General features: G+C 33.7%; 1 protein-coding gene across 1 annotated transcript in view; it reads left to right on the forward strand.

The window, feature by feature from the left end:
• slc27a4 (solute carrier family 27 member 4) overlaps window positions 1–24,294 on the forward strand; it is a 38,958-nt gene extending 14,664 nt beyond the window's left edge. The window contains 10 exon segments of the mRNA NM_001017737.1: window positions 5,463–5,621; window positions 7,735–7,804; window positions 9,147–9,238; window positions 9,468–9,577; window positions 14,097–14,306; window positions 17,394–17,520; window positions 18,827–18,964; window positions 19,111–19,275; window positions 21,871–22,017; window positions 23,910–24,294. Of these exon segments, the coding sequence (NP_001017737.1) occupies window positions 5,463–5,621; window positions 7,735–7,804; window positions 9,147–9,238; window positions 9,468–9,577; window positions 14,097–14,306; window positions 17,394–17,520; window positions 18,827–18,964; window positions 19,111–19,275; window positions 21,871–22,017; window positions 23,910–24,067 (1,376 nt within the window). The 3' untranslated portion in view covers window positions 24,068–24,294.
• Window positions 24,295–26,567: the final 2,273 nt, after the last annotated feature.

Genomic DNA, 26,567 nt, shown 5'->3' on the forward strand with positions numbered 1-26,567 from the left:
AACTATATAAATAAATATAGCGATAAATATATTTACGTCCATGCTGATGAACAATAATGGTCTGTTTATTTTTAGTTTATGCCTTTCACTTGGCATTACCACCTTGTAAACAGCAGATGTTCTCAGTGGGCTACTAGTGCATCTGACCAGTGAATCCAGCTCTTGTAATCAATCAAATCAAACAGTGAATTTGGTGATCGCAGTCAGTGAAATGAAATAAAAACAACACACATTATTTTCCTCAGCAATTTCAAAAGAGACAGGCCAAAGATGCTAAAGCTATGCTAAATAGTGCCATCTTCCAGTATTACTATTATCCCATCTAATTTGCCATTTATTTATTAGTTTTTCCTTTAAAATCGATTTTGCCTCTCTTTTCCCCAGAGGTACATTTACCTCCACCTCTTGCTTATTTAGTGCTTCCTTTGCTAATTTGTCAGCAACTTCATTACCAGATACCCCAATATGTGATGGAACCCAGCAGAAATAAACGACTACTCCTATTTCCTTTAATCGATATAAAGATAAATAGATTTCTGTTATTAAATCCTTTCTATCTGATTTTGAGTTTGCTATACTAACTAAGGCTGAAGATGAATCTGAGCAGATTACTACTTTGTTTGGTCTGACTTGTTCAACCCAATGTAATGCTATAATTATAGCTGTTAACTCTGCAGTGTATACTGATAGATTATTGGACAATTTTAAACTAATATTTACTTTGAACTCTGGAATATTAACACCTATTTCTATCTTTTTACTACTAGGTTCTTTAGAACCATCTGTAAAAATTTGTAAAGTTGAATAATACTTATTATTTAAAATCGTGTTTACTTCTTTTCCACTATATTCATCTTTAGGTTTACTTAGCAAGCTTACATCTATGAGTGGTTCAGGTGCTCTCCATAGTGGGACATCAGTAAGTGGCAGTCACATTGTCCGCTGTGGTTGTGTGTTTTGACTCTGAAATTCAGCGCGCCCAAATAGACACTCCCACACCAAGCCTCTTTTCTTCCTCCGACACTCCCCCCTAAACAGAGCTGGACACGCCCACTTTTCTGACTTTTTCCAAAGTAGAGGTGTGAAAACACCCTGCTGAAACGAGGGCCCTTTAAGGTCATTTTTAGATTTGAATTTGCCAGACTTGTTTACTTCTCTATATTGTTAGTAGTTTTTAAAAAAAGAATGTCTTGAAATAATTTATTACTGAATACTATTTCCTGAATATTAGCAGCATTATGTATTTGTGGGCTGCACAATATATCGCATTGACATCGCAGTTGCATTGCAAGATGCACAATGTCAATTACCTTAACCTGCCTAGTTAACCCAATTAACCCAGTTAAGCCTTTTGAATGTCACGTTAAGCTGTATGGAAGTGTCTTGAAAAATATCTAGTAAAACATTATTTACTGTCATCATGGCAAAGATAAAATAAATCAGTTATCAGAAATGAGTTACTAAAACTATTATGTTTACAAATGTGTTGAAAAATTTGCTCTCCGTTAAACAAAAATTGGGGAAAAAAATAAACGAGACAAATAATTCAGGGGGGCTAATAATTCTGACTTCAGCTATTAACTACAAGTAAAAATACATATATACACATATATACATATACATACATACATACATACATATATATATATATATATATATATATATATATATATATATATATATATACGTGCGTACGTACGTACATATATATGTATGTATGTATGTTTATATATATATATATATATATATATATATATATATATATATATATACTCTAGTTAATTGTACAGTATTATCCAGATGCACTATAACACAAACTCACTGCATCAATTCTAAAATATTCAGCCATTATTCAAGCCATTTTCTGAAATCGAATTCATATTATAATATGTTTGGCAGAAAAGCTAAATATTTCCATGTAATCATTTCAAATATCATGTAGCCACATATTGTGTCATATCTTGTAGTGTATTGTATTACAATAGCAATATGTTTATATATATATATATATATATATATATATATATATATATATATATATATATATATATATATATATATATATATATATATATATATATATATATATATATATATATATATATATATACTCTAGTTAATTGTACAGTATTATCCAGATGCACTATAACACAAACTCACTGCATCAATTCTAAAATATTCAGCCATTATTCAAGCCATTTTCTGAAATCGAATTCATATTATAATATGTTTGGCAGAAAAGCTAAATATTTCCATGTAATCATTTCAAATATCATGTAGCCACATATTGTGTCATATCTTGTAGTGTATTGTATTACAATAGCAATATGTTTAAAAAATCGATAACTATGTGTAAAACATTGCACTAATCTGTTACAATGACAGCTGAGTTGTAAAATATGCTACACAGTCGCTAAATTTTGACAGCAAATTTCGATTAAGTTTTAGTCGTAGTATTTTGACTTAAAAGCAATTTTATTTTAGTCATATTTTAGTTTTCTTAATCATTTTAGTTTTAGTCGACTAAATTTCATAAGATTTTACTAAATCTACTCGAGGTTTAGTTGACTAAAATATATTTGGATTAATTTAAGTGTAATTCAATGAAAATATTGTATACATTTATTTATGCAAAATATTCTAACTTAAATTGAATAAAACAGTCTTACTAAATTATGGAATGTAGTCTTATCATTCAAGACTAAAAATAGATATGCAATATTTATTTACAGTTGAAGTCAGAATTATTAGCCCCTCTGAATTATTAGCCCTCCTGTTTATTTATTTCCCTAATTTCTGTTTAACGGAGAGCAGATTGTTTTCAACACATTTCTAAACATAATAGTTTTAATGACTCATTTCTAACAACTGATTTATTTTATCTTTGCCATGATGACAGTAAACAATATTTAACTACAGTAGATACTTTTCAAGACTCTTCTATAAAGCTTAAAATTACATTCAAAGGCTTAACTTGAAGGTTATTTAGGTTAACCGGGTTAGGGTAATTAGGCAAGTTATTGTATAACGATAGTTTATTCTGTAGACTATCGAAAAATAAATGGCTAAAAGGGGCTAATAATTTTGACCTTAAAATGGTTCATAAAAAATAAAAAAAATCTTGTATTCTACCCGAAATAAAACAAATAAGACTTTCTCCAGAAGAAAAAATATTATCAGAAATACTGTGAAATTCTTGCTCTGTTAAACATCGTTCAGGAAAAATTTTAAAAAGAAAAAAAATTCAAATAGGGGCTAATAATTTAACTGTATGTCATAAGTAATATGTAAAATTATGTGTCAGCAATCAATCCACATGTAAGAACAGTGGCCCACTGAAAATGCAGGATTGTGAAATTATTTTGCAAACCCTTTATTTTAATTTTTATATTAATTTTAAAGTAGTGGTAAACTACTACACTGCAAAAAAACTTTCTTACTTTTTTTTTTTTTGTCTTCTTTCTAGTCCAAATATCTAAAAATTCCTATACCAAGAAGCATTTTTTAGGCAAGCAAAACATATTTTCTCATTTTTACAAATAACTAAGTTAAACTAAGTCAGTTATTCCAAGCAAAAAAAATCTGCCAGTGGGGTAAGCAAAATAATCTTGTTTTTCCTTTTGACATGAGATTTTTATTATTATTTTTTTTTTGCTTGTTTTAAGGAAAAACTCACTTATTTTTGGCATATTAATTCTTAAAACGAGACAATATGTTTTGTTTGTCTAGAAAATTCTTCTGGATTCAAGAATTTTTAGATATTTGGACTAGAAATAAAACAAAAATTCAAAGTATGAAAATCATTTTTCTGCAATGTAGTCTTTTTTAACCAGTCTGTTGAACAGTTTCAAGCCATTAATTCTTTTAAAGGGCTTAAAAAAGTTAACGTCCATTTTGCAATGTTAGTCTACCAAGCTCTTGCAGTTGGTGTTACAATAGTTGGTGCTCAGATATAGCACTGATTAAATAAGTAATGACATTTGACTGGCAAATGATATGTGTTCCATACAAAACATCAATCACATTATCTCACATTATGTCTCATTTTATTAGTCAATGAAAAAAATCAGTATATTTTTATTATAGTTGTCATCATTATCACTTAATTTTCATTTAATTTTCATTTAGTTTTCATGTAGTTTTTGAGGGTAGAAACCTGTTCGTCACAAAAGTTATGACAAAAATCTTTTATCAACAAAATTAATACTGGTTGATACAGGATATTTATATTATTGAATCTAAAATTTTGAAGACTCTAAAAGAAAGTCCGCTAGTTTATTTAATTTGTGTTATTCTAAAAGACTAAATCCATTTTGGACTGAATCATGACATGCATTGATTCATATGGCACTGTAATACAAGGAATGTGTAGCAAGAGGGTAAATAATGATTTCATGTTGACTTTAGACAAGGATTTTATTTTGTTAATGATGTCTGTTCTGTTGCCTGAATATAAGTGTGTCAGTGAAGGAAGTGTTGCAAGCGTTACACACTACAAGAAGCAAATAAGGAAGTGGCAAGTATGTGTACTCTAGAGAATCAAATGAATGAGTAGCATAGGGTAAAGAATGCAGATTTATCCCAGTCAAAGGTCAAAGCACACAGTGAACAAGCATCACTGCAGCAAAAAGGACTCATACTAGAGGTCATGGATGGCAACATGTCCTAATGTAATTGAGCTCCAAGTTGTCTCTTAAGTAATTGGAAACCTACTCATAAAGCATGCCAGGTTGAGTCAGCTTTAGTTCCTATTGATTTAACATTGCCAGGCTTGTTTGCTTGTCCTGTGTTTTCACTGTAAAGTTTTCTAGACTCATTCTGTCATGTTATTATGTTAGCTATGATCAGACTTTTGGTTTTTCTAAGAAAAAAAATATAAAAATGAGTCTCACTTGCAAAGACTAAAAAGTAACTATGGCATATTAGTAAAGTGTTAATTTACTTCAGCAATATGCTGCGAAAATTATGCTTACAATGTGCTAGTAACATGTTAGCAGTGTGCTAAAACTTCCTCGCAGCGTTTTTAAGCATGCTTGTAACATGCTATAAATATGCTGAAACTAACAAGTTAGGATGCTAATTACTAGCAGTGCTAACAATGTGTCAAATGAGCTTTTAACATTCTAGCAATGTGTTGAAACATGTTAATGTACTTACATGTTAATGTTCTAAAATATTTTAGCATTGTTAGCAACCTCCCAGAATGGCAAAAAAGCTAACAATGATGTACCCACCAAATGGTGTAGAATTTGCATAGCAGTCTGTCTAACTTACAAACTTAACTTTAAATCTTTGAAACTAACTGCTTACAACTTACAACTTTTAAGCACATATTACATTACATTATATATTCAGTTTCAGGTATTTAAAATTTCTTAACTTTCTGGCCAGCTTTTATATATGTAGTTTTGTACCTGTGATGGTGACTTCATTTATTTTTCTCTGCATGTTATTTGTTTTAGCAATGTGTGAGGTGCACAGCTCCATGGGAAAGACTGTTAAGCTCTTCGTCTCTGGTGAATGGGACCCTAAGCGGGTTCCTGTAGGAACAGAGCATCTAGACCCGCTCCTGGAGACCACTAGTACAATCCAGCCCAAACAACCAGATCGCAGCTTCACAGGCAAGTAGCATGCTCTCAAAATAGAAAAAAATCAACCTCCAGTTTATTTAAAAATTGATTTAATTGTGTGTTTTTAGTTTTAGTTAACTATAATATTGTTGAATATGAGTTAACAAAATTTCTGTGGTAAAAAGGGCATTACCAACTAACTTGCCAGAAATTTCTTAGCCAGCATCAGTCCTAGAGATAACTATCAAAAAATTATTTTAAAAATTATTTAATTGAGTTAAGGATTTCAACCTGTGAAGTTTGTTTACATAATGCAATGAAATTTAACACTTATAAACAAAAGATGAAGTATTTATTATTATTCAGCAGATTATTTATGATCATAACAGTCTTGGATAATTCAATAATAAGAAACATTACATGTTTTACTCTTACTTTTGTGCATTTTCATATTAAATAAGTAAAACACATACATGCACATTTCAGTACTTTGTGTACATACAAAACAAACAAACCATGTGTTTGTTTTGTATGTATAGTTGTTTGCATAATTACATAATTTAAATTGATTTGGCTCATGGAGCTTAACGCAGAAAACAGGAGAAAAATTTGGATTTGCTCCACAGGGCAAACCTGAAAAAAGTCAAAATATTCATAATTTTGCAACAACTAAAAAATTGGAAGCCTGTGGACAAAGGTCATATAACATTTTGTTTGAATGGCACTGGGATTAAAATAGCAGTTTAAATGGAATTAATTTGGGACATATTTTTTTTGTCTTGAAGGTCCTGAGAGGAACTTTATTGGGTCTGAATTTAGGTCAAATTCCACTGTTTGCATTATGGCTGCACAATATATTGTTTTATCAACAATATCGCAATGTGTGCATTCGCAATAGTCAGATCACAGCTTCTGTAATGTGGAGTTATGATTTTTATTGTTTATCAGTAATGAAGAACTGATGCCTGGCATTTCTATTACAATATGGATGTGCCGGTGTCAGACATTCCCAGGGATATAATTAGTCATTTTTGGCGAACAGGTGACATATCTAAAAAAGCCAGACATGCATTACAGGGGTATATTCACAACATAATACGCAACCGATTAGAAAATAATTTAATCAAAATTGAAACTACTTCATACGCTGACCATTCAACAGCTTAGTTCATGCACAGCAGGAGAGGTGAAATTTTAAAATAATCTAATAATAACAATGATTACCGTGATTTTCTCTTTTCCCCAAAAGCCCGGTAGATTAATTGTAGTGCAATGAAGTATAGTGTTACTAACTGACGAGGAAACGAACATGGACAGTGCTTCTACATAATTTATTCAGAGAATTAACAGCCAGAAAGGGGAAACTGATGGATTTGTGCCACATATTAGCATCATTGACCCATAACAATGTACAGTACCTATTACTGTCAGTATGTTTGTGTGCTTTTTATACCGTTTCTATTCTAATTTGTGGACAAAAATAAATAAATTGAAATGCAAATCAAAGTATGAAATGCAGAAGTCAATAAATAGATTTTCCCTACCAGCAAATATTAATCAGACACCAAATATAAAAGCAGAAACTAACCCGCTATAACGTCGTCAGCAATGACTAAATCTCCAAAAGACAGACAAAAACATTGGTGAATTTACCTCTGACATGGACATAAGGCTTATAAATTACTGAAAAACAGCTGCGGGTGAAGTATATTAATCGCAAGTCCTCAATTTGGGATCATATTTCTTTTTTGTTCTGTTGATATGTAATTCAAATATTAATAGCTTGAAACAGATGGAAATATGACTGAATTTTGCTGCTTTTACGCCCCCCCCCCACAGAGCTTGATCCATTCTGGCATTTGTCCCCTTGTGTTTTAGGTTTTGAAAAGAAAAATAAAAATTCCACCACCCTGTCCAAACTTAGGATATCGGGTATCAGATAAGCACAATCCATATGCACAGCACTTTAGCTAGTTTCCCTTGCTCGAAAGCTTGACAGTCCTCCAGTGCGTAGCTACGGTTGCTAAGCCACGATTGGTGTGTGTCGGTTTTTGGGTGTGGCTTAGCGAAGGGTCAGTTGATCACAAAAAAATAGAATAAAAAAGGATCAGCATGCACAAGCATGACATATATTGTTTTTTTCCTCCTTTTCTTTTGCTTCTAGATCGGCTGTTTTACATCTACACATCCGGAACCACTGGAATGCCAAAAGCTGCTATTGTTGTACACAGTCGGTAAGTGTGTGATAGTTCAATACTCTTTTTCCTACATTGTTTTGTAGGGGTGTAACGATTTATCGTTGTACGATTTATTGCGATGCAAAAATGTCTCAATATGCATCGTGGCGTTATGACGATTTGATTACGATATGACGTCCGTTTTCTCTTATTAGTTGAGCTGTTTGCACGTGAGCTACGTTCCACCTGCTGTCGCACGTGAGTTCAGATTGCAGCAGCAGTAATGTCAGCAGACCAAGATGAGTGGAGTTGAAATAGAGGATGGCCCATCCTCTCTAAATCAGACGTCTGGCAACATTTCGGTTGTACAGTCATTGCTTTAGACTCGTCCGCTTTTTGACACGCATACTGGGTCAAACATCCTAAGTTTTAAAGTCTTCACAGTGATTTACATACTTTGCACAGCAACATGGATACCTCCTAATGGTGTTGAAAGAGTCACATACTGTATTTATAAGGTACAATTCACCCTAAAATATCCTTCTGTCTTCATATAATGTTCCCGCCGCAAAATCACACATGACGTGAGCTGACTGTGAGCTGTTACTACAGAGGGCGGACTATGATTGACGCGCGCGTATGGCAAGCCGTTTTAGCATTTAAACCTTTGTTCTGACTATCCATGAATATATTTAGAGATATCTCTAATTATATTTTGACTAGTCATAATTATAATTCGACTAGTCAGAATGACAATTAGAGATATCTGCAATTACAATTGTACTAGTACGAAATCAGATTGGAGATATCTCCAAATATATTATGACTAGTCATATTCCTCCATTGACTTCCATTGAAAAATATTTGCAGATATCTCTAAATGAGTTTTGACTAGTCACAATTGTAGTTAGAGATATCTCTAAATGAATTTAATTAAATATGAATTAAATACCTGGAAATGTGGATTTTTTTTTTTTTGCACACACAAAAAACGCAAGTGACCAAGCAAAGCCTTTAGCTCTTACTGTTAAATTCAATTAAATAGAAAGCTTATTTTTTTTGCACCTTTACTTTAATTGTTTACTTAAGTTGTCATTTCAATAATATTTTTAAGAAGTTTTTAAATTGTTTTATTTTCCAGAGACAGGCCTGTTTAATTTATTTTCTTAAAGAAGGTTCAGTTTAACAAGTTGAAACAAAAGAAATACATAAAAAAATGGTTTACTTGGTAAAATTTGCATTTCAGTTTAATTTTAAATTTTTATTCCAAATATCGTGATACATATCGAATCGTGAACATTATATCGTGATACACATCGTATCGTGAGCTGAGTGTATCGTTACACCCCTAGTGTTTTGTCCTTTTTTAACATGGTCTCTTCTTTGTTTTTTACCTTAGGTATTACCGCATGGCTGCCTTGGTCTACTATGGTTTTAGGATGAAGCCTGAGGATGTGCTTTATGACTGTTTGCCGCTTTACCACTCTGCAGGTACGTGACTGAACACAGGCTGATCAAAACCTTCATGATGTGTGCACATTTCCTGTCACAGAGTTCATTTCAGGCCACTTCCTGTGTGACAGCTTTGTGGTTTGTTAATATGCTTGTATGTTTTTCATGCAGTTTAAATAAAATGGGAAATTACTTTTTCTTTTTAATGAACTTTCTTTGTCTTTACTTCATGGAAGTAATCAGTAGGTGTGTTGTCTGTGTCCGTCAGGAAACATAGTGGGAATTGGACAGGGTTTGATCCATGGAATGACTGTAGTGATCAGGAAGAAGTTCAGTGCTTCAAAGTTCTGGGACGACTGTATCAAATACAACTGCACTGTGAGTAAAGGATGTCTATTCATGTGGAATAATGGAGAATTTATGTCATTTCAGTGGGTGAAAATGTTGTTAAAAAGTGAAATAAGTTGCATAATGGGTGTCGCAGTGGCACAGTGGCATGATCACCTCACAGCAAGAAGGTCACTGGTTCAAGCCTGGGCTTGACCAGTTGGTATATCTGTGTGTAGTTTGCATGTTCTCCCCATGTTTGTGTGGGTTTCCTTCAGGTGCTCCGGTTTCCCCCACAAGTGCAAACACATGTGCTATAGGTGAATTAGGGTAAGCTTAATTGGCCGTTGTGTATGTGTGTGAATGCAAGGGTTTATGGGTGTTTTCCAGTGTTGAGTTGCGGCTAGAAAGGCATTTGCTGTGTAAAACATATGTTGGATAAGTTGGCGGTTCAGTTTGCTATGGCGACCCCAGATTAATAAAGGCACCAAGCCGAAAAGAAAATCAATGAAGGAAAGTTGCATATTATTTATATTAAGTGGCAATAAGGATGTTTTCTAAATTTAACACCAAATGCACCAAACATTTTCCAAAGTTAATAAGAAGTTACACTTGTAAATGTTTTGACAAAAATAATAAGGAATAAATATGAAAACTAAAATTTTAATAAGGTAAAAGGATTTAGATTGAAAAATAATAAAAAATATTCATTCATTTTCTTTTCGGCTTAGTCCGTTTATTAATCTGGGGTCGCCACAGCGACAACTTATCCAGCATGTGTTTTACGCAACGGATGCCCTTTTAGCTGCAACCCATCACCGGGAAACACCTATACACTCATTTACACTCATACACTACGGACAATTTAGCTTACCCAATTTACCTGTACCGCATGTCTTTGGACTTGTGGGGGAAACCGGAGCACCCAGAGGAAACCCATGCAAACACGGGGAGAACATGCAAACTCCACACAGAAATGCCAACTGACCCAGCTGAGGCTCGAACCAGCGACCTTCTTGCTGTGAGGCGATCATGCCACCTACTTCGCCACCATGAACCTGAAGACTTTCAAAAATATTTAAAATGCAGGGCTTAAAGTATTCCGGTATCATGCCGGATCTCCAGCGTGTTGCAGTGAGGAAAAAATATATATCGTATATTTTCGTTCTTCAATCAAATAAAAGCACTGCAGGGTTTCTGTTGAGGTGACTGCAGTGTTTGGGTTGTCAAGGCGTCTATGGCAAACTTTTAATGATGGAGGAGAGACTTGTGGTCGCTGTTTCAAGTTATCCAGAGCTGTATTACTTCACAAATAATATAAATGTTTAAAGTTTTAGGTAAAGACGTCAAACTATGCCCACACATGCAAGCTAAACTAAATCATAACCAAGTCATAACGCTTTATTACCCAACCAATATCAGCATTAGGCAAAAAATAAATGTTACAATTGAATGTTATAAAAAAATTGTAGTTACTTAAAATAATGTGTTAGTTACATTTTAGGGCATTAATGTAGCAAAACAGAGAGCCTGTCTACCTACCTAGATTATCATTCAGCCTGCAGCACATGTAAGGGGTGGATCCGCGGTAAATCCACATACTCACGCACAGTATACCTTTTTAAATTGTAACACTGTAAACTTGAATTTGCAGGCCGATCATCTTTAAACTCAAAAGGCATTTTTTTAGTGTCCTAACTTGAGACTGCTGCTGTATAATGGGATGTTTCTTTACAACTGTAAAAGTGAGTTTTAGCGATGTCAAAATGAAAGCAAATATTTTTAAGGATTTTATAGCTTATATAATAATAATGAAAATAATGATAATAATAATAATAATAATAATGAATAAATAAAGTATAAAATTCTTTATAGTGTAGACATTTCTATTAGTCTAATATTAATTCCTAACTGAAAAACTAATGTGAAAATGACTGGCAGCTGCATCTCTGCTAAAATTAATTTAATGACAAATTTCTTCTACGTTTTTCCCTTAATAGCTCAAGAGAGATTTATTTACAGAATTAGTTAAGCAAAACATGAAATGAATTAGGCTGCGCGCCTTCATGTTATCCACAAGTCAAGTTTTAGAGTGCGCCTCCGCCGCGTGTGCATTTACGCCGGCACAATAGACCAAATCAAAGCAGAACTTAAAGTTCAGCGCAGAGAGCGTTAGTTGTGCGCCTCACTTACACATTGCTTAATACACACAGGAATATACATAATATGAATGTACATCAATACACAAATATCTTTACAAAGGAAAAATAATTAAAGGATTAAAATATTACAAAAAATAATGTTTTCTAGCCTACATAAATATAAATAATAAATATAAATGTAAATAGCAAATACGCTATGGCACAAAGGGAATAGGAGATGAGACTGGGATTGGTTTATTCTCAAAACACACCTATAACTCATTAAGAGAATAAGCTCAACCCTGTTAAATCATGTGTCACGGCGCAAAGTGGATTTTTCCATCCTTAAAATAGCGAAAGTGGATTCTGACACACCTGACACGCCGTTCATGCTTTTGCACCCTGCTCTTTGGGCCTGGACCCTCAAAATAAAGCCCTTGAGGTTCATTGTCATTTTCTTTCATTACACGCAGCGCACACACACATGCACCGAGAGTAAGACAGGAGAAATAAGTCATAATCCTTAGACATTATCTTTAATCTAATTACTTTTATTAAAAATGTTGACTGAGGTTTTGTGAAATAATAACAGCGGACCATTAATTAAATGCATATTTCCTGTGGAGTGATCGATTTTGAGGTAGCCTGATATTTTCATTTGACAGAAGAAAAAAAAAAAACATGATTGGACAAACAGCAGACCCTCAGCCTCCTCCACTGGACCTCTTCTGGTCCAAATGTCTTAAAAAGAAAGTGTTTGCAGGACCCAGAAAAAAGAAAAGAAAAATAGAAAAAATGAGTAATAATGGCCTTGATTTCACTTCTAATCTTCAGTCTAGCAGTTCAGTTCTTTAGCATTTTATAGCACTTGTTATTTAAGCCCTTTAAGCACTTGTTATTGTTTAGAAGAAAATACTTTATTTGACAGTACTTTTAAATGAATATTGCAAAGCATAATCTCATATCTCAGTCTCATTCTACCAGTTTTTAAGCACTTTAAGCTCTTGTTACTTTACTTTTGTTATTAAAACAAAAGTTCAGGCTCAGGTTTTTTTTTTTTTTACTTTAACCCCTGAAACTATCAACCTCTTACTTTTGAATATGGGTGTATGCAAGACACCTAAATTAATTCTTCTTTTGCTTAATGTCTAATTAATAAATGTATATAATTTTTTCATGATAAAGACATTTTTTATGAAGAATTAATTTCTTTCTTAAAAAAAATGTAATATACTGTATAAACGTGTAACACAATGTTCAAAAATTGGCTCGTCTTGTTTTGGCCATCTAGACAGATGCCCAAACTAGGGCCTGCCATCCCATCTCAGAAGAGAGGGAGAAATTAGGGTTTGGGTTAATGTCTTTAATAGAGTCATTCTAATTAACGTAACCTTTTGTTTGTTAATTTTATTTTTGAGCTACATAAGACAAACCTGAATTGAATTTTTCAGTTTAATATTGTAAATGATTTTAGTTTTGAAATGAACAATACTGTTGCTCAATGGATAGACCACAATTCACAATTTGGTGAAGTTTGTTCCTCCCCACTGTCGCCACTTGCTTGCTTGTATGGGACTTGTGGAGCATTTCATCGATGGATTTGCTCTTCTGTGTTTGTTTGGACTTTTAGCAGTGAAACTTAAACCACACTGAACTGAACTAAACTGAACTCTGAAAACTGGTATGACACAGCTTTAATCTACTAGAACTTCTATGTTAAGCACTTTTGAGATAAACTACATTGTAAAAACGCTAAAGACTTAATCATGTATTGAACTGAATTCAGAAGTCCTCAATGAGCAAATCAAAGCAAAGGCAGGTGTTGCTTGACTTGTGTATTTGGCATTAAACTCCATTGTGTTATAAATGAAATTCTTATGTTTTCATTAAATTAGGTACATTATAAATTAAAAATATATCTGTTTTGCATTAGTTAATATAGCAAAGTTATGTTTCATATTTATTTTGAAATTAATGATAAAATTATCCATGGCTACTTTTAATACAACTTGATATTAATCTTCGGCCCACGACCCTCAATTAAATTTGGCTTTGCCCTTCATTGTTTCAAGAAAACGTTTGGGCACCCTTGCTCTAAGACTTTTACCGTTTTTTTTATTTATTTTTATTTTTATTTTAAGTAAGTACACAAACAATGTAAATCAGTTTAAATACACAAACTAAACAAATTTTGAGATTTTGTTTGTATACTTTAAACTTGTATACAGTAATTACACAAGTTATGGGAAACTGGCCTACTGGAAACATCTGTCATAGATGAATATTAATGTGATGATTTATATATCCAACAGAATCAAAATCAGTGTTTAACACACTCCAGACCTCAAATTTAGTGTCGCAGTTGTGTCGACTGCAAATTAAAGTTACCCTGGATTTAAATTGTGCTTATATTTTGTCCTACATCTCAGATCGTGCAGTATATTGGTGAAATCTGCCGCTATCTGCTGAACCAGCCCAGAAAGGACACGGAGCGCAAGCACAAAGTGCGCATGGCACTCGGGAACGGCCTTCGCCAGTCCATCTGGGAGGAATTCACCAACCGCTTCAATGTACCACAGATCGCTGAGTTTTACGGTGCCACTGAGTGCAACTGTAGCCTGGGCAACTTCGACAACAAGGTCTGTCCATACAAAAACACACTTTAGACTGAGTGTCTGTACACAGTCTTTATGAGCAGCACTCTTGTAAATCATTACAACACTGGATAATGCATGTGGAAATGGATAGATGCACTTTTGGGGGTTGTGGCAATTTGTGCACTACCATAAACTTTATGAGGCCATCATAAACTAGCATGTATGCTTATGGAATATTTCAAGAGATAGTTTACCCAAAAATGACAGTTTAAAGATAATATACACACCCACAGACATTGTAGACGACGTTTCTATTTTTTTAAATAGAGCATAAAGAAGATTTTTAGCTGAAGCCATGGTCCTTGGTGATTCATATAACATATGTTAGCAGATACCAAAACTTTGATAGTCAAAAAAATGTATAGGCTAAGCAAAATGAATACATGTGTCTACTGATGATACACTGAGGTCTTATGAAGTAGAATGGAACATTCTTTACAATGTTATTACCTGTAACTAGGTATGGGCCAGTATAAGATTCTGACGGTATGTAACCTTGGATATAAATATCACAGTATCACGGTATTTAGATTACTGCTCTAAATATTTTATTTTTAAATGTCTGGGTGACATTTGTACACAATATATTTTAATTTGGCAAAAATTTAAAATATTTTTGGAGCAGTAAACGTGTCAGGCTAAATAATTTAAATGAATTATGGACTTCTGCTGCCTTAATTTGTTTAAAAAAACACAGATTTTTTTTAACTATTTAAAACAGCATCTTGGGAGATCTTTTCTGCTGGAGATACTGCTGTCCTATAAAAAAACAAAAAATCTACATAAAAAAATCTTACTCATACCTTAGGTATGGTCTAACAGAAAATTTTGACTGTTTAAAACTGTTTTTAACTGTTTTTGACTGTTTTTAAAAGACTTTTCCAAACCGTGGTATACCTTGCAGGGCTCGAAATTGCGACATATAATATAATATATTTGGGCGCATTAGTGCGACTGCAGATAATGGTTGTAGTGCGACCTGTTTTGATTTTTTGTAAAAACGTGCTGATTCGCTCTTCCCTGCCGCTATATTGGTTCATATTAGCTGTCATTCACTCAAGGTATTTCGCTGTCAGATGACAGGGAAGGAGCTTTTATGACCACGGGAAATGCAAACGGCTGAAGAGTAAAGACTTAAAGCACACAGGTTTGCAAACCCCACCTAAAGTTGAGGCGCAGATGAGAGCGATCATGACACGTCACGTGGCGAATAAGTTCATGCTTCTTGGAGAAGGCGCCCGAATCTCCATGCGTTGCATTCACTGCGTGTTCAGCGCAAATGTCCGCTAAAAGTCAAATCTATTACTGTTCATATCATCGCCAAAGAAGCTCGCCTTTACTAAGTTTACACTGAAACTGCGGCTAATAATAAAGACCGGGGTATTGCGCCGATGGTTCGCGCAAGAATCCTGCTCTGCCTGCTCATAAATTGGGTCGGCTGACTCGCCTGCTTTCCACTAACACAGAAAAATGAAGATCAGCTCAGACTGAACCTTTAAATTGACACAAACTGAAACCAAAACTTTTAAAGAGTGATAGAAGTGAGACTTTACATTCTTTCTTTTGTCTATTCTTTTTTGAGGTGTATATTATTTATTTATTTATTTACTGATGACTGTTTTGCAGCTTTCATCATTGAATTGAATGATTTATTATAATCTTTTGTTTGTTTTGTAGCAGAAATATTATTAAATTGACATGCATATAAAAACAGCAGTACAAAATAAATATTTCTTACTGCAATGCTTCATTTTTGTTTGATGCAAACTATACATTTATTTTTCATAAAGTAACAGACTTTTTATAGCAGATAACCTACAGTCATGCACATTCAAGGCAGTATCATAATGAGAAATGTAATTCATTTTTACTATTATTGTCATTTTTTATCATCATTAATATTCTATGGCCTAATTATTAGACATTCATTTCGAAATTATTGCACACAAATATCAATGTCTTCGCAGCATTAGTTAGATAGTTGTTTCTGGTTTTTGTCAGTCCTATTGATGTTGTTTTACAATACAATAAATCCCTTAAAAAACAATTTGCAACTGTGCTCATTCATTTTTGGTGGGTGCTCCTAAATATTTGAAGTTGGGAGCACCGGTGCTACCAAGTAAAAAAGTTAATTTCGAGCCCTGCCTTGAACACGGTATATTGAATTTACACTTTTTTTGTAAAAATCACACAATCTTGTGTGTATCCAAATTGCTTCATCCTATTTTAATATGTTGCATTTTTCGTCATTAAAAGTCAATGTGAGCAGGATCTGGTCGGAGCTGGTTGTGGAATTTCAAAATTTATCCAAAACAAAAGGATATGATTGGCTGAGATTGGCAATAAAAATTTAGAAGCAATTAACTGGCTTAGCTAAGAGCTTTGGAAGAATGTTTTAAAGAGGTCAGTTTCAGCTTACATGCGAGTTTGCACCTGCAGTTGAAACTAAATTATTAGCTCTTTTTCACATATTTCCCAATTAATGTTTTATAGCAAATATATATATATATATATATTTTTTTTTTTTTACTGGAGAAAAATCTTTTGATTGTATTACAATGATTTTAAACATTTAAAAAAATATAATTAAATAGAATTAAACAGATATAAAAAAAAAAAAAAATCAGATATAATTTTTTCCTGATTGGCTACAGAACAAACCACCCTTGTCTAATGACTTGCTTAATTAACCGAATGAACCTAGTTAACCTAATTAACTTAGTAAGGACTTTTATATGGCACTACTAGTATCTTATAAAACCACTATTATGTACTGTCATCATGGCAAAGACAACTGAAATTGGTGGTTAAATTATTGTTTAAAAAGATCTTGGAAACAAATATTCTCTCCATTAAGCAGCACTTAGGAAACCTTTGAAAAATGTATAATTTGGTCTTCAACTGTACAATTATTATGCGCTCCAGTCGCTAATTCTCTTGGATAAAAGATAATAATATTGATAATACTGTAATGTTGATTCTTTAAGATAATTGAAAAAATAGTTGCTTGATATAGTGTTTACAGTAGTTTTGCAATTCTAATGAGAACACATGATGTTTTAATTTCAGACAGGTGCTTGTGGATTTAATAGCCGAATCCTGCCCTATGTCTACCCTATCCGCTTGGTCAAAGTGGATGAGGAGACCATGGAGCTCATCAGAGGACCTGATGGAGTCTGTATCCCATGCGGTCCAGGTACAGTACTTGCTTAAACATTTGTAAAAATAAATCTTGTAAAAATAAATAAAAACCTTAGAAAAGATACATGGAGTACAACCACAAAAGATTTTATGATTTTAAAGTAGCTGATTAAAAATGCTTGATTTGTTATAAACGGTCAAAAAATGAAAAACATATTTTTGATTATATTATATTATATTATATTATATTATATTATATTATATTATATTATATTATATTATATTATATTATATTATATTATATTATATTATATTTTATTATATTATATTATATTATATCATATTATATTAAATTTTGGAATATAATATGTGTCATGAAAGAAGGAAGAAAGGCATTCTTAAGCATCATTTCATATTGATATAACAGTTCTTTACATAAAAATCAGACTACTAAGTTTTTATAAACCTGGAAGTCTGGTAATGTCACATTTGCTTTATATTTATTTATTGATTGAAGCTGTGTAGACATTAGAAAAAATATGCTTGTAAATTCATTTTTATAGCTGCTTTAAAAGTTATAAATATAGATCATTTTATAGATATGAAAATTCTGAGAGAAAATACGTTTTAAGCTGTCTCTTTATTTGTTCCTAGCTGTAAAGTCAGTCTCAACGGTTTGATTTGCCTTTATTAATGTAAAGTCAGATTATTATTACCATGTATAAAATATTATTTATATAAACACTTGGATTTTTCTGCATAGCTGCTTTTTTTGGTTGGCAAGTTTCGATATCTTAGCATGATGGCTAATATAAAGGTGTATTATCATTTAAAAACACATGAATTAATACATGGAGCCATAAGATTTAAATGTAATTAACATAGTTTCTAAATAATTTCCGAAATATTTTTGAAAATGCATAATTGCGAAAGAAACATGAACTCATTTTTATATAAAGAAAAATAATTTAGATGACCATGTATTAATCAAATTCTAGGCATTTTTAGAAATTGTTAAAAAAAAACATGGTACCCACCATACCAGCTAGGATTCATATTTTCTCAAATAATTTTGTGAAAATATGCAATACTTGCATGCAAGTCAGATCTGTTAATCAAAAACCTCAAACTAAAGAAGACTATGAGAGTTCCTGTTTTTAGACATTTTAGTGCTGTCAAAATAAAAGTCATTTTGAAAGCAAAGACACAAATCTTCTAATAATATCGCCATTGTTATCACTGATAACAATAATGATGCCTAATATTGACTAAGGTATCAGCTGACAGTATTACATACTGCTTGAGGCACTACAGAAAATGCAAAAACAATCTCATTAGACATTCATTCCTCTTATTTTCAGGAGAGCCTGGTCAGCTGGTGGGTCGAATCATTCAGAACGACCCCCTCAGGCGATTTGATGGCTACGTCAATCAGACAGCCACTAATAAGAAAATTGCCCAGGATGTCTTCAAAAAGGGAGACAGTGCATATTTGTCAGGTATCTATACTTTTATTTTTGTTTTTGTATTACAGAAAAGTGAAAATGTTCTGATATAAAATGTTGTAAATTTGATCTGGTTTTGCTATAAAACAGCAAGAGAAGCTGATATGGCAATAAATTAACAACTCTCTCTCTTCTCTCAGGGGACGTGCTGGTGATGGACGACTTCGGCTATATGTATTTCCGAGATCGCACAGGAGACACGTTTCGCTGGAAAGGAGAAAACGTTTCCACTACTGAGGTTGAGGGAACACTGAGCCGACTGCTGGACATGAAAGATGTGGTGGTGTACGGAGTGGAGGTGCCAGGTAATCTGAGTTTTTTTTTTCTTCTCTCTTCTCTGTTTATTTTCGCTGTTTGTCTTCATATCAGTGACCTTAAATTCTTAAAAAAAGTTTTAATTGCTAGCTCCCATTGTTTTTCTTAAGGTGTATATATAATAGGTGCAAGTTAATACACTGAAAAAAAAGTTTGTTTTGGTAATCTGCAATGAATGTCTGAGGTTAATACCCTCTCTTAGAGTTAGTTTGCTATGATGGAATGATATGCAAAAGAAAGCTTTCCACCCTACTCAATATTGCATTTCAGTTTGAAGTAATGAATAAGTCTCAAAAACTTCCCAATCACGCAGACTTTAAATGTGTGATTTATTGTGCAGCAAACTTGAGTTAAGCTGATAACTTCCATTTGTATGTTGGGGACCAAATAACAAAAAATAGCTTAGTTTTAAATAATTTAGCTTTTTATAAGCCCAAGTGTTTTTAATTTTTTAAGATACACAGTCAAATACATATTCTTGTAAAGCATAAATCTCAAACTCAATTCCTTGAGGGCCACAGCTCTTCACAGATTTGTACCAACCCTAATCAAACACAGCTGATCCAACTAATCAAGGTGTTCAAGACTACTAGAGACTTTTAAGCAGTTGTGAGTTGGAAGTGGTTGGAGTTGAACTATGCAGAGCTGCGGCTCTCCAGGAATTCAGTTTGAGACCATTGTTTAAAGTAAACTCCATTTGATTGTGTGCTTTAACACAGATGCTAGAAATATATGCACAAGTAAGATACATATTTTTTAAGTGTTTGTGCTTGGGCCTCTATTAAGAGGGCATACAAATGGTTGAAACGTTTGTAAAGTTAATATATTGTTTGGTAACACTTTATTTTGATGGTCCATTTGAGTCTTGTCTGCTTAATATCTGCTGATACTGCTCCTTCAACAGACATTTAACTGACTATAAGAAACTTTGCAAGTACATGCCAACTTACACTAACCCCAATCTAAAAGTCTATATCTTGTATCTAATTAATTAGTTGCCATGTAGATGCAATGTAACTTAAATTCAACAAACGGGCCATGAAAATAAAGTGTGACCTGTTATTTTAACAGAAAGAGCTCTATTTTGACGGTCAAAACACAGGACGCAAACGCTTTCAGGGCATGTCAGGACGCGTTTTTGCTAATTTAAGGACGGGAAATCTGCCTTGCGCAGTGGCGCATGGTCTAAAAGGGTTGAGTTTATTTTATTAATGAGTTATAGGTGTGTTTTGAGAATAAACCAATTAGAGTCTCATCTCCCATTCCCTTTAAGAGTCAGCTGCGTCGCGCCAAGAGCGCATTCGCTATTTACAGGACCCAAAGTAAGTCTAAGTGGAAAAAATGAGCATTTCACAAGCAAACAGCTCACAGTTAACAGTTTATTAACAGAAAACTGTTAAACAGAGCATCTACTGCGTGAGAATGAGAGATAATGGAACTACTTTCACACTTGCTCTTGGATAGGGAAACCTTTACGCACAGACATCAATTAGTCTATAAATAAATACTTTTGTTTATTAAGCACAAATATTCGTTTCAAAACTATTTCTAAATTCAGTTCTAATTTCCAGCAAAAGAATAAATGAATAATAATAGCAAAATGTGCTCAAAAACCTGAGTTATATCCTCAAACACATGCTGTGCCCCTAAAACCTGACAGGTGGGCAAATCTAAGCTTGTTTTTAATAAAACAAATATAAATATGGATATAATAAATAATACTGCTAATAATAATAACATTATACAAAAGCAAATTGTTATGAATGAACTGAAAAAGCTTCCCGAGATGAAGACATAAAAGCAGTGATTTTTCATATTTATGTAGGCTAGAAAATAATATGTTTTGTAATATTTTAATCCTTTATATTTATATCCTATATATATTCTTATTATATCCTATATATATCCTTAATATTTAATTTTTTTCATATGTAAAGATATTTGCCTATCGCTCTCTTGTGCGTATTAAGCAGTGCATAAGCTAGGCGCAACTCTGCGCCGGAGTTTAGACCGGGTTTGTTTTGGTCTAATGAAAAATCTATTATAGTTTCTCAAATTAGCAACGCGCCAGTGGTCCGCCTCAGAACGCCTTCCTTTTTAGACCAGAACGCCTATGGGTGCACAAATGAGCGCTAATGCATTTGCTATGCATGGGGGTTCAAAGAGGTATAAAAAAATGTTTGGGGGCTATTTTGAGCTGAAATTTCACATCCACAATCTAGGGGCATCAGAGACTTATTTTACATCTTGTAAATGGGGCATAGTTGGTCCCTTTTCATGTTTAGTTCAATATGTGTCAGGACCAAAGAATCAATAGTTTATCTTGTACAATGTGCCATAAAACAGATTGCCAAAGAGTATAGACTGTTGTAAGATACAATACTCTCTATCTACCTTAGTTCACAGATGTCTGTCCTTGTACCACTGACACTCGACCTGACCAGGCAATGATCTCCTTACACAGGTTATTTTAGTCCACAGGGGCTCAGGGTTCTTCATGCCTGTAGGCTTTCCTTATGCAGTTAAGGTTTAGGTTATAAACCAAGTTTGCCCTTGTGCGATTATTATTGATGTTTTGTCCTCAGGTGCTGAAGGTAAGGCAGGGATGGCAGCCATAGCAGACCCGGAAAACAATACTGACCTAGCCAAGTTTAGCAGGGACCTGGAGAAGGCCCTGCCACCCTATGCCCGTCCTGTGTTTCTGCGCTTTCTACCAGAAGTGGACAAAACAGGTGAGATTTCACAAATCTTAGGGGCATTGCACAAAAGCAGGATAAAAGATTAAGCTGAAATATTCAAACTCTCCCAGCTGAGTTTAGCTTTGACTCGGTTAGATGAAAGTAGGCTGAATTAAGAAATATTAACTTACTATGATTTATTTTTTTTATCAGCCAGGCTAAGAATAATCCTAGTGAATTATCTATTGATGCTACTTGAAATTAATGTGCTTAACAAGCAGCTCCATGTTCTTTTTAAATATTTTCCAGCTTTTTGAATTAAAAATATATATGTTTAATTGTATTGGCAACGATTTTATATTTGTTCTTAAGGAAAAAGAAAAGAATATATATATATATATATATATATATATATATATATATATATATATATATATATATATATATATATATATTTACTCGCAGTGCGATATGGCTGTAGATCGGCACTGATGCGAGGCGTGCGTTGGCTAGAGGCCGCAGGCCGAGTGTTTTAGTGTCTCACCAGTGACTTTATTGTATAAACGGAATATCATATGAGTGCAATAGTTTGACGGCCCAATCGTGTATATAAAAAAGAAAATCAAACACAGAGAGTCTAAAAAAATCTTTTTGTAAGAGGAACTACTTTCATCCTCCGTTCATACACCTTTGCAGCTGAGCAATAGAATAGCAGAAACCATTGCTACTTCACAAACATCCCTTTACACAAGAATTATTCTAATACTAGCTCTATGGCTTAAGTGATGACAAAACAGGTGACTTTGCTCACATTTTAAGATAATAAGGCTGAATGGCATGAAATGCTATAAATCTACAGAGAGTTCTCAATAGTTCTCTGTTGCAATCGGGAGATCACAACAATTAACCCTGAAAAAGTCAGAGTAAAGCAAACACTACCAGATTACTATGGTGTAAATACAGTACTACAAAATACAAAGGGAGAGATTGACTTATCTGTTTTTTAATGATTTGTTCAGCTGTAGTTTGAACCGCACGCTGAAAAAAATGCTGTTTTTCTCCACTGAGGACTTAAGTCAGGGGTGTCAAACTCAATTCTTGGAGGGCCAAAGCCCTGCACAGTTTAGTTCCAACCCTGCTCCAACACACTTACCTGTAGGTTTCAAACAAGCCTGAAGGACTCAATTAGTTTGATCAGGTGTGTTTAATTAGGGTTGGAACTAAACTGTGCAGAGCTGCGGCCCTTTTGGAACTGAGTTTGACACCTGTGACTTAAGCGGTGCCTGTCGCCATCTTGTGGCGGAATGTCAACCATCTTTGCTCTGCTCTGTATGACAGGCTGATGGCCACCAAAGCGCTGAATCTCCAAAATTATAAATATTTAAAATAGGCACTATTTTCATAAATAAACTGGCTAGTTGCAATCTAAACAACTACATTCTTGCCTGAAATACCTCAAAAGAACATTATGTTGTCCAACAGTTGCAATATTTGACTAACTGTAGTCCTCTGCTCACCACTCGTGTGGGTGGAGTAATACACAAGGGTGAAGAGGCTGTATGAGTGCTGATATTGCTTTAAAATCTTACAGCTATCAACTAATCAGATTCGAGAACCAGAAAAATATAAATAAACTGTTGTATGTAAAGATGCATATATATATATATATATATATATATATATATATATATATATATATATATATATATATATATATATTTGATTTCAGGCTGTATGACAAATAAAGTAATTATTTATTTATTTATTTCAAATTATTTATTTATTTATTTCAACTTTAAAGAATTATACAGTGCCTAAATAAATTCATCATACGATTTTCTTTAGGCACTATATAAATCTTCAAAGTCGCAATGGTATTGTAATTCTGAAGTTAACTGTTTATGTATAGGCTTGCTGTTTTAACTGTTTGGGTTATTTTATTTCAGGAACTTTTAAATTCCAGAAGACAGACATGCGACGGGACGGATTCGACCCCAACATTGTTTCCGACAAACTCTACTTCCTGGACTGCACTAAAGGACAATATGTGGAGCTGAATGCAGAGCTTCATCGCAACATCGTCTCAGGAAAGCAAAAATTATGAGACTACTGCCAAGCTCCACCCCATTTCCCTCAAAACCCCGCCTTCAAGACCCCTCAAACCCCGCCCTGTCCTCATAACTCTGCCCCTCGATACCTCAGCAAACACAGTGAGGGGCCGCAGGAATGCATTCTGGCTGCATATTCAGATCCCCGTCTATTCATTTTCACAGCACACCTCTCTTACAAAACAGGACTGAAGAAGCATTCAGCCATCGTGAAAACAAAAAATTGTAAAAAACAAAATAAAATAAAGCAATTTAGCTAAGAAGAATACAACAACAAAACAAAAACAGCAAGGAAAGGGCACAAGGACCAAACACACTTCAGTCAAATGATAAAGCTCGCCCTTTGCCTCAGCTGCACAATGCACGCCTGGTTGCAAGATTCGGGACTGACACTTGTTCAAACTGATGGATTTGACAAGCGACTGCCATCTTGAATGCGCCCTAAAGCCCTGACCAAAACCATGGATCCACGTGCAATACCGGCTGCGCACTTGACAGCCGCCGAGACTTGATCGAATGCTGTTTATTTACTCATGTTACATGCACCAAATATATTTAAGTTGCAGAATAGCGCATCTATTTACACGTCATCCACGAGCTGTGACGATACATCCATGATTGCACTGCTACCTTGTCCATTTCAGCCCCTCCTGATGTGCAGCATAAGCATCACATTTTCTTGGATGTCGATACAGAACAGCTTGGTGCGACATTGTGCAGACTGGGCTTGGAGGGTTTACTAGTTGTGATGACCGTTATGTTTTCGATGAGGACCTCATGGACTCACTATAGTTGACTTTGTATGGAGAACAAATGGTAGTAGTGTAATACTGTGGTGCTAAAGAGCAAAAATCCTCCTGTTTGGCACCATTTAGGACAGAAACGGAAGCAGCGGAGAATGAAGGGAAAACGATAATAGGCTATTTGTCATCAGAGTTCTAGTTTTTTCTTTCAGCAGCATGAATGATCGACGCAAACAGAGCACTGTGCCTTATTGTCAGGTCACTACATAGTGTTATCGCCCTCGTCCTGTACCATTACACTAACTGACCCCTGGACATTTCTTAAAACGGCTAGCTTGTTTTCTAGGCCTAGATTGCTCTTACCTTCCATGAAAAGTCCCATCATGCAGAAAAATTGTCCAGCACTACATCAATGGGCGTCATTTCCGTTTCCTGTGTATTTTGCTCGATCTTCTATTGCAAGCCTCCTGTTCTCCCTTGCCCACTGACAGCTGACTATTTATTTATATCGTAGCAAGTATTAAGTGTGTGTGTGTGTGTGTGTGTGCACGTGTGGCGATACGATTTTTGTGTGACAGCACTTGAATTTCTTCAGCCACTGTTTGGGCCGCTATACAGTAACGTAAGGTTCAAACGCGGGAAAACACATAGCTGTGTTGACATCTTACAAAGAGCATGTCTTCAAAAGAAAAAAAAAGTATATTTTGTGTTTTTATTTTGTTCTTATTTTTATTAAAATGAGAACTTTTCTGTGCAAAATTCTCATTACTGTAATGCAAAAAAACATCTCATTCAAATTGCGGTAATGAGAAAAAAACTAATTTCCATTATCCTCAATTCAGACTAGACAGTCTAGCAGGGCTAAAACTTGTACTGATTACTATAATAACTAAAGAAAATCTAATTCATGTTAGTGTAATGACAATGATATCTAATTTTCATTACTGTAATGACAAAAATCTACTTAGATAAAATAACAATAAAATAACAATTTCATTATCATTACTGTAACAAATAATCTCATTAGCGAATTGACGGTGAAGTTCTGTATTTAAATAATAAGAATATTCTCATTTTCATAATAACAAAAATCTAATTCTCATTACCTATTCTTATTATCGTTAAGTCATTGTCATTACCATGACAAAAATATTTTCTTAGCCAATTGACAATGAAGTCTACTATTTACACTATAATTACACTAAACATTCTCATTATCATAATGACAGAAAATCTTATTCGCATTACTGTAATGACAATGAAATTTCATTCTCATCACCTTAACAACATTAAATCATTGTCTATTAAATCATTACAACGAAAAAAATCTGATTAGCCAAATGACAATGGCTAATATACAATAATAACAATAACAATCTCATTATCATAATAACAGAAAATCTAATTGCTGTAATGCTAATAAAATGTAAATGTAAATGTAATTCTCATTACTTTAACAACATTAAATCATTGTCATTACCATGGCAAAAAAAAATCTCATTAGCTCAAAATCTCATGGTGAATATACAATAATCACAATAAAATTCTCATTATCATAATTACAGAGTGTCTAATTCACGTTACTGTATTGACATTAACATGTTGTCCTCATTACCTTAACAACATTAAATCATTGTCATTGCCACGACAAAAAAATCTCATTAGCCAAATGACAATGGCTAATATACAATAATAACAATAATAATCTCATTATTATAACAAAAAATCTAATTCACATTTCTGTAATGCTAAT

The sequence above is a fragment of the Danio rerio genome, chromosome 10 (assembly GCF_049306965.1).
Source record: "Danio rerio strain Tuebingen ecotype United States chromosome 10, GRCz12tu, whole genome shotgun sequence".
NCBI classification, from domain to species: Eukaryota; Metazoa; Chordata; class Actinopteri; order Cypriniformes; family Danionidae; genus Danio; species Danio rerio.